Source organism: Xiphias gladius, chromosome 7 (assembly GCF_016859285.1).
Source record: "Xiphias gladius isolate SHS-SW01 ecotype Sanya breed wild chromosome 7, ASM1685928v1, whole genome shotgun sequence".
In the NCBI taxonomy this organism is placed as follows: Eukaryota; Metazoa; Chordata; class Actinopteri; order Istiophoriformes; family Xiphiidae; genus Xiphias; species Xiphias gladius.
Window position 1 is genome coordinate 3,756,804 of NC_053406.1, and position 13,578 is coordinate 3,770,381.

A 13,578-nucleotide genomic window follows, 5' to 3' on the forward strand; every position below is an offset into this window, starting at 1 on the left:
AAAAATCAGAATCAATAAACAAAAAACCAACCAAAAATGCTCCGTTTTTGGTTTTGGGCAATTCTCTTTATCATTGTTCCTTTTTGGATTGAAGGATGAAGAGGAGCAAGTTCCTGCCATTTACAGCTTCTCTTTGGATTCTGGAAAGAATTCCCTCTTTGCTGTTTAATTCAAGTTTTCTAAACTAGAACTCAAACTTTTGAACTACTTTGAGTATGGGTGTTTGTTCTCACCACATCAAAGCCCAGTTCTGTCAGACTGTGGGGGGGGGGCATCAGCAGCTTTTCTTTCTCCCAGATCCACTAACTCTCACTGGGCACACAAAGATGTCTCCATCTCTCTGTTTCTTTCCTCCTTTCCCTCCCTCTCTCCTCTCATGCCAGGACAGAAAGGCTGGCATTGTTTTGTGTGGAACAGGCACGGATCTCTTCTCACACATGAGGGAATCTTTTTTTGACGGGGTTATGAAAGCGAGGGAGGCTCACCATCTAGTCGGAATGCAAAATGTGGAAGGGAGGGAAGCTGGACAGTTTGCCAACTGGAATAAAAATGTAAGATGAGATGAATAATATAGATGATGGAAAGAGAAAAAGAAGGTGAGATCGAACGCAGCTGAAGACAGGGTTTTTTTTTGAAAGGCTGATCTTATTCAGTGAACAAATCAATCGAATGTAATAACAATTTCTCACTTTTACTGAGATGTCTTCATAAGCCCATTTGAGTATTTAAAATACCACCAATGCAATTCCTTTTTAAATCCATGTAAGTAGTATGTTTTAATGCTTTGTTACTTTGTTATTTGAATTTCTAAAATACCTCCCTGAAAATGTATTATATCATTATATAGTGTACGTTAATACTGCAATGAAAAATGGCACGCGTCATGTAGAGATTTTTGTTTAACAAATCCAACAACATATTCTGATTATTTGAGCCTTACTATTAAGAGTGTTTGTCCCAAGTTTGTCCTGTTAGTAGGTGTGTTTCCATCCACTAGTTTCAATGTGTATTTTCAATTTGTGCATCAAAAAAAAAACACCTGAGTTTAAATACTGGAAATTCTTAAAAAACTTGAAATGTCACAAAAACACATTTTTACTCTTGGCTGAGGTGGAAAAGTTGTATCGATAAAAGCAAAACAGACTCAGCAAATTAATCATGAAAGCATGTGACTTAAATGTCTGTTAAATGTAAAGAGACGGAAAATTGCGGCAGATGCAATGGAGACATGGAACAATGAGGAGACTGTTACTTTCCTCAAGTGAATACATGAAACAAACATAAATGCAACGTTTCCATCATGTTTTCCACATTGTTTTTCACCATTTGGGGTTTGACTGGCGCTCTTTTAATTACGTCATCTTGTTGCGTTCTCTTCTCCTGCAGTGGTTTACTGGCACTGGACTAGACAATTACCAGCTGTTTATCTTGATGAGCCAACTACTAATATTCACACAACACTGGTGGATAGAAACGTGCATTCATTTGCATTTTCTTTTGCCCATTATCTCCAAATTAGGACGGAAACCCACTGAATGGGAAGGCCATGAAATGATTCAAATGAAACTGGCTCTTAAGGTTTGTAGTCCTGGGCGTATCTTGCTCTGATTGTCTGAGACCAACCGCCATTCGACATCTTCCTCCTTGGACCCTGCTGCTAGTGGAACAGGAACTTGTAGTCAAAGTCACAGGAACTGTTCAAAATACAGTATAGCCTGGTTTCACGGCGGAATAACAGGGGAAAGAAAAGTAAAAGGGAGGCGCTGGGGGTGAAGTGTGTCCATGCTGTGCAGCCGCTCTTCCAGCAGCGGCCACTACTCTGGGACAAATAAACCGGTCCTTTAAACAGGCGGGACGCCATCTAAAAGAATGTGAAGATAATCAGGAATGTGAAGACAGAGAAAAGGATGGATCATTTCTTAACCATCCGAGGAGTGCATGCATCCACCTCTTGTTTTATATAGGTCATATATGTTGTTTGGTGTCGTTCTGCTCATAAAATGCTCACTGTGCAGCTACAGTATCACTCAGATGTGTTTAACCTGAACTTGTAACAACGTAAAGCTACACTTATTGTATTCCTTAATCTATGCCCTTTTTCCAGTGATTGGGACAAAATGTGTCTCTGCCACACATTCTAAACACAATTACAATTCACATTTTGTAAAATCAATATATGGTGTATTCAATAGAGTCACATGAAAAAAGATGTGTTGAGAGCAATCATGGATGCAACACCTCTCTGAATTTAACAGATGGAGATTCTGCTTACGAGATGCCTTTTGATCATGTGTTCAGATGCCTTGAACACCGCAGAAATACCTTAAAAATGTCAAATAACTAAATGTCGGGGGGCGTCCTTTTCCCTGTTTTTATTTGGTCTGCCCTCAAGTGAGTTCATAGGCTCCAAATTCTGACAAACATCTGTCAACCATCTTAGCTCAGTAGCGTGCAGTCAATGTAAAAGACAACAGAAAGTGATTATTTTCTAAGCTAAAAGGCCTTTTCACAGCAGACATTGTTGACTTGTCATGGTAGGAAAAGCACAGGTGTGACATTACTAACATCACTGATGCCATAGTCCCAGTCAGCCCCAGTAAGCCATGGCAGTATTACAGTGAGCCAATATGCACAATAGAGGGGTTTCTGAACGACATTGTTGGGGAGTAGTGTAATGTACGCGGGGGGTAGAAAACAAAGCAGAATGTCTGAGCACTTATGAGGAGATCATCATGAAAAGTTGTTTCTGCGCCCTGAACTGCAAAAATCACAAGCAAAGGGGGAGAAATGTTCAGTGTCTCAAGAAGGAAACCTCCAGGTTAGCTAGACCCGGTTTTAATATCCAGAACAAGGGTTCTGGTTAGTAGTAATGACTAATGCGCTGACCCATTTTCAAGCTATTTTTGCCAGGGCTAAAGGCCTCAAACCTGAGCGCCAGAGGATGCAGCCCATAGCCTCAAAACTCTGAAGAGGAGTGTCAGTGACTATAGCATGACTGAGAGCCAGTGAAGAGGGAAGCAGTGGGCAGGATGACGGAGGAGGAATAGTAGGACAGACGCAGAGGAAGAGCGCCTACTTTCTCTCTTGGTACTATCTTGTCCAGTCAGCTGCCACCACACAGCTCTGCTCTCGTCTCCAGAGCTCTGATAATGAAGCCTGCTGGATAATCCTCCTTCTGCAGGGACTTCCATCTTCTTTATCCCTCTACATTTCTCTCTGTCTGTTTATCATACTTCATTTTCTCTCTTTTCATAATTTCCCCTTCTCATCATTTTCATACTTGATCCCTCTCGTGCGGCATTCTGCATGATGCATGCTCTCCGACCTCGGGGTTTCTTTTCACAGAGACACACACGAACCAAAATTTGGCAAAGTTCAATATCTTCAACATCAGAAACAACATGAAGGACAAGTTTGAATGCATGCTGTATGTAGTTGTTGGCTACAATTCAGGTAAACATACTGTATGAAGTCTCTCCGAGACAAGTTTCAGGTTTATCTAGCGGCCATTATTAACATCACAGAGTCCTCTACTCAGCCAACTAAGAGTCTATGAGATAAATTCTTGCCATTTCAGGCAGTCGTGTATCTGTATGCTGCAGTGTATACTTAGTTTTCTCTGCTGAATGTGGCCAAAGCCAAAGGACACATTCTATTTTTAAAAGAAACCACAGAAATGCAGTAAACTTGTGCCGTGGGAAGAAGGGTGGATCCACTACAGGTTCCTTTTTCAGACCGCCCACCATATGCTGTATATAAATCTGCAAATCAAAAGAGGTAAATATTCTAAAATGTTGCTCTCGATGGCAGAAAATAAAAAGCTGTAAAATTCTCAGAGATGAGTGCTTCTTTCTGCTGTATTTACACGGCTCAGCTGAGCGTTCTAAACTAATGGGACGGGATGACGTAACTGATTTGAATACAACATCATAACAACAATGACAAGATAGTCAAAACATCTGAAACCCTAACATAAATTATACAAGTCTGCTTTTATGGAATGCACAGGCTGACATTCAGCTCTCAGCGGATTTATGGCAGCGAGGAGGAGGCAGAATAGTTCACAAAGATCATATAAAGTATGACACCATAGTCCGACAACACCCAGCAGTCAGCCTTCATCTGCTCTCATCTAGAACACCCACAGACCCTCATGGTTTGGTCATACTGAGACCTAAAACCTCTTCCACCCAATGCATGCTATTTATTCATTTGCAAATATTGCCAAGTCGGGTTGGAGAAAAGAAGCATTAGCCAAAATATTTCTCAAAATGAAAAAAAAAAGAAAAGGCTTTCTGCTAGAACAGGGCAGATGTGGAACAGATATCAGAGAAACATGCAGGTCAGTAAAAATGTCAGATACAGTGTATACACGTTTGTGTACTCTATTTACACAGGTGTATATCATGAACCAATGAATCAAACCACAGCATTTTGATTAAAAAAAAATGTAGCTGCTTCAGTTTTAGGGTCCTGATATTATGCATGCTGGTCCACTAAAGTGTGTTTCTAGCCACCTGCTTTTATGTGCATTTTAAATTTGTGCATTACAAAAAAAACAAAACGAGTGAAAACTGAAATATCGCCAAAAAAAGTTTTTATGCTCGGCTGAGGTGGAAAAGTTGGTGTAGTTATAAAATCAAAACGGAAACGCACTAAGCGAATAAATCGCACCGTACGCAAAGCGTGTGGCTTAAATGTCCACTGAAGAGGCGAAAAATAGCGGCAGATGAAAACATCGGCTCTGTGTGGATGGATGAGGAGACTGTGACCTTCCTCAAATGAATAAATGAAGCAAACATAAATGCCAAATTTCCATCATGTTTTTTGTTCATTTGAGCTATGACTGGCATTCTTTCAATTATGTCATCCCATTTCATGCTGTCCTCCTGCAATGGCTTAATGGCCCTGGACTGGAGAAATTGCGCCACCAACTGTTCATCTCAATGCACCCGGCTCCTGAAATTCACATAACAGTAGTGAATGGAAACACATGTTGATTCTCATGTTTTCATTTGCCTAATTTCTTGAAATTTGTTTAAAATTTGTGCAAAATGTTGACGGAAACTTTGGAACTACTGTCATCCTGTCACTGAGGATGTTATATTTATTAAATGGACTGCACTTATATAGCGCTTTTCTAGTCTTATCAACCACTTAAAGCGCTTTACACTACATGCCACATTCCCCCATTCACACACACATTCATACAGCGCTTTTCTATATGCACATCCACACAGCGATAATACATCGGAGGCAATTTGGGGTTGGTGTGTGACTGGAGGAGCCGGGGATTGAACCGCTGACATTCCGGTGAGTTCACGACCCGCTCCTCCACCTGAGCCGCCCCGTTAGTAATACCTGTGCCTTTCCAATGGCGAGTCAAAATGTCTCCTGTTAGGTGATGTCAGTAACCTATGCACAGCACACAAATTAACTTAACAGGAACTTTCAATTAATTTACTTTTTAAGAATTCTGCCTTAAAAGTATTAAAAGACATTGGAAACCCTGGAGCAGTGAACTTTTTGGTGGGGGACACAGGAAGAAGTCCATCTTTGGGAGTTTGGTAAACAATGTCCTCCAACTTTTCACCATTATTTTTTTACAACATAAAATATACAGTGGCAGACTGCATAGGCATGACTGCTCTTCACGCGAGCGGTGGCATTCAAACCTAAAAATAGCATTTACAAGCTTTATGGGCCGAGCATGCATGCGTCAAGAAACAACTGCTACAAAAACAACAGCAACAACTTTCTCTTTTGTGAGCTTTGACAGCTTATTGACACAAATAATGTGTCAGAAAGAAAAAAAAACATAATTCATGTCAGACTAAAAGGAGAATAAAATGAATAAGGGTTGGTTCGAGAACAAACAAACTGATTCTAAGGAAGAAAAACGGTTACTGTAATACATTTGCATAGTTGCAAAAATGTAGATTACAACGCAATATGGGAATACGTTTGTTGTCATACACATTCCCACACTCAATGGGGGACATAAAAAGAGTGTGTCGGCAACAGACAAAAGGAAGTGTGTGACAGATAGAGGAAGAAGATGAAGCTTCATCCAGCAGTCCGAGTGTCACTATATGTAGACTTCCTGTACAGCGAGCTGAGCCAGGGACCATTTCCTGTTGGTGACACAGGCCAGAGTCAGGGTTAGCCTTTGTTGCAGGACAGGACGGACCTCAACCATGAACACCACTGGCGTTTGCCATTGTCACATCTGCTCAGGCTTCTAACTTTGAGTTTCACTATTTGAGTTATGTTTGCGATAAGTGGCGGAACTGGTACTGGGACAAATTACCTCCATCTGCTGATCATAATTATACTCTTCCTCTTATCTTGTCCATCTACATAGGCATGTTAAAGCTATTCCAACTGAATTCAAAGCGCTCCTTCAATATCTTTTAAAATCCACCTAACCGATATCTTACAGAGAAATATGGAGCTACAAGTCAGCGGCTCTTTAGCTTAACTGAACGTAACCCCTGTAAAACTATAACCTGTTTTTTTGCACTTTTCATATTGATTAAAAGAACAACATAATGTGTTAATTCACTAGTGGGTGCATTTTGTTACAGAGCCACACTAGCTGTTGTCCCCTGCTTGCAGTCTTTATGCTAAGCTAAGCTAACAGGTCTATTTTGGATTTTTGTTTTGGATTTTCAGCCCATAGGTCAACTCTCATCAACCGTGTTTCCTGCCACAGCAGGTATGTAACTGTTTTCAGCTAAAAGCTCTGATAAACCGACTGTTCACTATTCCCAGCAACTATGCAAAGACAAAGTTAGCGAACAGCTAGCTGGTGAACACAGTGCAGCATTTAGCTTCTAAAAAGCCAGATATTTTTCTCAGGGGCTTGTGGAGACCAAAGCAAAGCTAAAAGAAGACTGACATTCATTAGGTAGCCAGAAACACAACTCCAAATGAATGTTATTGTTGCTGTGTGTCCACTGGATGTGTAAATAGCAAAGGCTTTGCTTGCACGTTAGCCTGAACGTGTTTCTGAGGCCACTATATGTCAAACAGTTGTTTCAGGTTGTGATGGAGCTCTGTCCCAGAGTGAACCAAAACAAAAAACTAGTTAATTATGCATCTTTAGTGTCTCAATATTTTCTTGATATGTGTTCTGGTGAGAGTTTTGAAAATAATTCTATAACTGTTTGCTACCACCACTATCAATAGTCACTACTGCAAAATTTTAAGGTTACCGTATTTGCCTGGGTTTGAATGAGGACACCAGTTACTATTTTCAGAGCTTTTATGAACGGATTCAGTTGTCTCAAGCTTCATCTGGCTAGAAAATCAGGTGTCAATGTGGTGATCAGAAGAGAAGAGTATTTCTTTTTGGGATAAGCTCAGCTTTTAATGAGATATGGTTTGGAAGCGCACTGAAAAAAACGGTCTGTCAGCATACTCTTGTTCCAATCAGTGAATTATGTACTGACATCAAAACTGTATAAAACAGGAAAACGCTCCAGGGTTCAATATAAATGCTTAAACCAGACTCGTATCGGTGCTGAACTTTTCACCATGGAAAGGTCATTCATATTTACTTGTGTGAAAAATGAATCACATTTTGTTCTGAATGATTACGTCTATGCAAAATAATATTTTTCCACAGATAAAGCTTAGCCTAAGAACTACACATTAAAATGCAAATCTATGCACAGGGGGATACCAGCATATCCCTCATAGCCCAATGGCATGAGTAAACACAGATTCCTTATTTTGGCATGAAACACTGAGCGTTGGAGATATGCCATTATCAGCAGGCGGCTAAACAAACCAGCTGTCCTGTCTCTGTGTCTTCCACACACACAATTTGGTATGAACACACACATGCATATCTCTATACAAAAATACTGTGTGCACACTGGAGTGGCAGGAAATTAGAGGTCTCCCAGGAATGAATGGGAGAAAACTGAGTCAATTGAATGAATTTAAATCTCACCTTCCTAAATGACTACTATTGAGATGCCCTTGAGCAGGACGACTGTTTGACTATCTAAAAGTAGAAATGTGTCGTTGTAAAAAGCCGAAAAATGGCATGATGCTCAGGCAACTTTCCACAGGTGAATACGGGTTAAAATTATATATACATACTGTAGGTAGACAGAGCAAATAGCAGGACATGAAAACCTGAGTGACTGTCTGTTGTAGTGTGTGTTTTTCATCAAAGCTATGAAATTATTGCCAGCAGAGATGTGTGAAACTGCAGCTCAGCGGTCCTGAGGATCACAGGGCTTGTCATTATCAGATTATTGTCTCCAGTGACAGTAGAAATTACACCTCAAAGCCTCCACGGAGGAGTAGTTGTTGTCAACATCCAAACCACTTTCATCCAGCACAGCAAAACGGCAACTCTACTAAGACACTAAGCTGGAGCCACAGGCAGAGATGACACAGTGTTTCTCTGAGTGCCTCATTACTCAAGAGTCGTAGTGGAAACAGTTATAAGATATAATTTACAGACACACACACACACACACACACACACTCACACACACACACACACACACACACACACACACACACACACACACACACACACACACACACACACACACACACCCCACCCCCACTTTTTCCACTTGCTGTGTTGCTGATAATAACTCCATCTCTGCGTATCAAGTTCTCAGCCCTATAATGAAAACAAACTGATGTTCTTTTTGAGTAGGCAAGCTACAAACTTTCCAGTGCATTTTTCAATCCTACAGAAGGTGAGTATTTCATACTCAAAACCTAGATTTTCCGTGACATGCTCCTTGAATTCCACTGTTTTCAAGCTAATCAATCTACTGAGACTAATCTTAGCCACAGTCCAAGACTAACAATGATGGAGAGTGTGCTGCTGTGCCAACAAATGCTCAGAGCCAAGGACTAATAATATAGTGATAAGAATGAAGGTGATGAGAAACATGACCAGCTTCACAAGATGGTTAGTCACAGAATGCACATATCAACAGGAGAGAATAGTTGAAATATGAACCCTTGCATGAAAACTTTGCTCAGCCCCATAAAGCTGGTAATAAATAAATGCACTGGGATTCAGGCTTTTCCAGGATCCGCTAAATTATTGAGTCCACTGCTAATGGAGTGGACTCAATAATTTACAATTTTTATATGGAAGTCCATTGAAAAAGTCTCAACTTCCACCACTCTCAAAGTACAAAGTCAGTAGTTTTTTTGTACAAAATGCTAAAGCTACACTGATCAATATTTTCAATGAATAATCAATGAAATGGCTATATGTAATGTGAAGGGGAAGATTATGGTGATGAATCCAAAACTATCACCAGACACTGCAGTTCTCCTCAGCTCTACTGAGTATGTTAGGTTCATTGTTTTGGTTTTGGTACATCCCACAACTTTTCTGTTTTGGTTCACCCCTACAACTTTCACCAACCTTTTTTTCAGCCCCAGCACCAAATAGCCTTTAACCAAAGTTAGCGACAAGCTGGTGAACGTAGTGAAGCATTTAGCAGGTAAAGAGCCAGATATTTGCCTCAGCTGCTGATGAAGACCAAAGGAAAGCTAAAAATGAGTCTGAACATTGGGCTTACATCCATCAGTTGGACATAAACATGACTCGAAATGAATGCTAATGTTGCCTCATGTCTACTGGATACATAAATAGGCAACTGTTTGCTAACATCTTAGTGGCAAAGATATAGATTTATGCAGCTTCAATGCCCCAACAAGTGATTGAATATTTTCTGATATGTGTTTTGGTAGCAATTTTAAGAATAATTGTTCTATTAAATAAATATGACGGCCTTAATATAAGTATGTTTTGGAGCCTGTCTGCTTGATTGACAGCTGTCTCAGCCTTTCACAATCAGCTGTGGTGGTTGGTTGCAGCTTGCCTGTTGCACATCAGCTCCAAAGTCCAGACTTCAAAGCATCCCTTTAGAGACCAGTGTTTCATTTGACAGATGTTACATCCATTTTTTTCTATAGTTTTTGACAAATATAGAAACAAGATCTGCCCAGTGACTAATTACCAACCACCAGAGGCTCAATGGTGGTTGGGCTGATTTGCCATTAAGCCACCACAAACAAAAAATGAACGTGAAAACACCTGGAATACAGTAGTAAGAGTAAATGTCAGTAGTCACTTCTACAATACCTCTTGAGCAGGGGGACTGTACAGGGAAACCAGTGGGATGGAGGATTGAGAATGTGGTATTCCATTGCTCATTGGTTCCGTTGACTTTTGGCTCAGTGTTTCCCAAAGATGTGGAGCTGGACAGGCATTCCAGCCTTGCGGGTACAAAGAGGCTCTTTCAACAGCAGTAATCCTCTGGAGGAGGAGTGGGAATGCTACTGGCCTGCTGCTGCATACTGGACTACAGGACCCACACTAAGGTTCACAATACACTGCGTGACCACAACACACCAGAGGGGACATGTGTGTGTGGGCGTGAGGGTTAGACCAACATATCAGGGGGCAGTACTGAGCTTTTATCAAACAGTGGATATGTGTTTAATATCAGAGGTTGTTTTAGATTGAATCCCTGTTTGTTTTATAATTAGTCATTAAAGGTGTAAATAGGAAGCACAAACCTGAATAAATTCTAATGTGAAATTTCCATCCAGGTGTGAAAGAACATTTTGTTTTATAGCCTAGATTTCAACCCAGCCTCAAATAAAAGTCTGGAAGAAACGATGAATGTTACTTTTTTTTTTTTGCATTGAAAAAAAAGAAAAAAAAACTTTGTTAAGATTTGTTAGGACGTGGCAAGTTTCCCAGTTTCTGTTGTGTTTATCTGTTCACTTGTGGTTGCCATTACTGCTCATTTATATTACCCAGTTTTTAATGTTTAAATGCAACACTTGTATAGTAGATGCTATTTTTACAGAAAATATCAAATGGCTCAAAAAGCTAAAACACTAACCATAGTATGAAACTATTATATTAATAGTACAGTATATTATATTTTTACATTAACTATTATATTAAGCTATAGTTGTATCATAACTCGCTGTAACTGCTAATAACTGTTTAATGACTAGCCAACATAATAGTTAATCACTTAAATTAACATGTTACAAATTATTACTTTTATTATATGCAACATTTGAAGTTTTTTATGCAAAATTATCTGTTAGCATTGATGTAATGTTCACAACCTAGGGGTCAGGACTCCTCAAGGTTTCTCAAGATAAATCTGAGGGGTCAATGATGATTAAAAGGTGATGCTAAACAATGTTACACAAAATAATTTTCATTTTTATGTTTCCTGTCAAATTCTTGCTTCATCTTCACATCCTCAAGCTTCGAAAAAAATCCTCAATGTAAAATATCCATAAAATAACTCAATGGTTGAACTGTACACTGATCAGCCACAACATTCAAACCAGTTACCACTGTGGCTGATCAGTGTATGTCCTTATCCAGGCCATAACTTGTGATGAGGGGCCATACCTATACAGTGCTTCATATTAAGGGGTGACAAGCCAAAAAGTTCAAAGCTACTAATTTCTAAAATTAATTTGTTTCATGATAGCATTTAGCATGATAGCACAGTTGTTTGTCGATAAAAGCGAATCGACCTCTGCTACCAAACCATGACGGTTTGGAGTCAGTCAGAAAGCTCAGAAAGGAAGAGAGTACTTAAGGGATAGACTGAGACTGTCCTCCTGTAGAAACCTCCATAGGTCGTCTGTTCGAGCAGCTTATTAGAACCCATAGTTACGTTTTATTGTTAGGCGAAGTCTAGCGGCTGTAGTAATTATGACGAGGGGAAAGGAGGAAGTCGGGGGATATAGTGTATAGAGTGACGTTGCCCGTCACTCTATACACGAGGCTGGGTCCACAAAATGCAGGACTCTGACACAGTAGACCGCTGTTCTTTTCCCTTTTGAAACCAACAGTCATCGCTGTTTGTTTTATTTGTGACCGTTCCACAACCTTATCTGAGTTTGTAACCATGATGAGAAAAGGTCCTCTAACCTTCAGGACGTATTTAGTTAAACCTGAACCTAACCCTAACCATGGTCTTTTCCTAAACTGAACCAAGTAGTTTTTGTGCCCAAACCTAAACAAACTATAGCCATTCCATAAGCTTAACCTATGTTTATTATTGTAATCATAATTATGAAGGTCCAGCATGCCTGCTGCTGTAAGGGCACTATTTCAGGAGAGACTCCTATGGGTCGTATCAGAGGGTAGGGACCAACGACCTACATGGTCGATGAGGTTGGAGAACTTTTTGGATAGATTTGATGATTCCCTTATCTGCACTCAATCAAACTTTATGTCTGAGGGTAAATTTTATTCTCAGCACATTTCCAGTCAATTTCCAGTCAGGAAATTGTTTGTACTGAACTTAAGAACTACTGTATTTGGTACATTTCATTGGTATTTAGTTACTGTTAGTAATGTAATATACAGTTGTAAACTGAAATCACATATTTTGTTGATTTTTGAAGTAAAACAAAGTAAATACAACCTGTGCAGCAAACAGAGTTTACTATATTTAATTCTTTCAACTTCAAAAATCAAAAAAATATAATTTGCCCAGTGGTGCCCAAACCTTTGCATACAATTGTAATTGTTTTGTAAAACGGTTCAATATTCTATAACTGGACAGTTTTTATTATCAGAAAATGTAATGATTAGTGTCCTTGACACATTTAGTCCCATCACTGAAATTCTGGATGTAAACAACATGGCATTTGAGCATTACACTTAACCAATACTCAATAATTCTCAAATAATCAATCAACTGTATCGGAGATAAATTGAACTGATTGGACCAGATCTGACTTGACCAACATTAATAAAGGGCTAAAATAGCTTTATACACCAATCAGCCACAACATTAAAACCAGCTACCGGTTAGACTGGTGTATATTGGCTAACTAATATAAAAGCTTACTGCACTCACTTCATTACTTCAGTGCAGACACTTCTGTATGAATCTCGGTAGAACAAGTTCACTAATGAGCCCAACATCACCCTGTTTGCCCCTGAACAAACACAACAGCATGTTTCTCTCCCGTTAGCAGCCGAAAAGGAGTAGCTTTAACTTTAACATGACACACAGTCAAACACTCATCCACACACACATACGTTCACTGTCACTCACCCTCCCCTCTCTCCTCTCTGCAGTTTGATGCTCTCCTTCACAATATTTTCATACTTCCAAAATCCACCCAGCTTAGACATATGGAAGAATGAGCTTTGTTGGTGGCAAACTATGAAAGAAGGGAGTGACGGGGAGTAGGTGGAGGCAGGGGTGGGGAGGGAAGGGAAATGGATGGAGGCTGGAGGCAGTGTGGGATATCCCTTTGAGTCATGGAAACTGATCCAAAGAGCAGACATGCTTACAGACAGCCAAACAGTCCTCTGTATCTCTTTGTTTTGTCCTGTCCTTCAGCCTCATTACAATGAGGACATTCAGCAACCGCTGGAAACACTTACTTTACTTCCTTATGGGTTAGTCTCCGGAAAACATGCATAATATCACTAGTGAATACACACATTCTCTGTATTCAGCACTCTCTGTCATTGCTCAATATTGAATTCGTGTTTTCAAAACTCTTTACACAGTCAGCACAACA

The 13,578-nt window shown here is 39.9% G+C and overlaps 1 protein-coding gene across 16 annotated transcripts in view; it reads right to left on the minus strand.

Annotated features, from left to right (window-relative positions):
* The window catches only part of phldb1b (pleckstrin homology-like domain, family B, member 1b), a 116,010-nt gene that overhangs the window by 88,128 nt on the left and 14,304 nt on the right, over positions 1-13,578 (minus strand). For 7 of the 16 annotated variants that reach the window (XM_040130850.1, XM_040130840.1, XM_040130838.1 and 4 more), the window contains exon 1: positions 10,139-10,287. The exons of 3 other annotated variants lie outside the window; for them this stretch is intronic. In XM_040130850.1, coding sequence (XP_039986784.1) covers positions 10,139-10,210 — 72 coding nt within the window. In that variant the 5' untranslated portion in view covers positions 10,211-10,287. Of the gene's footprint in view, positions 1-10,138; positions 10,289-13,578 lie in introns of those variants that run through there. 6 more of the 16 variants (XM_040130833.1, XM_040130846.1, XM_040130843.1 and 3 more) reach the window with 3 other exon arrangements.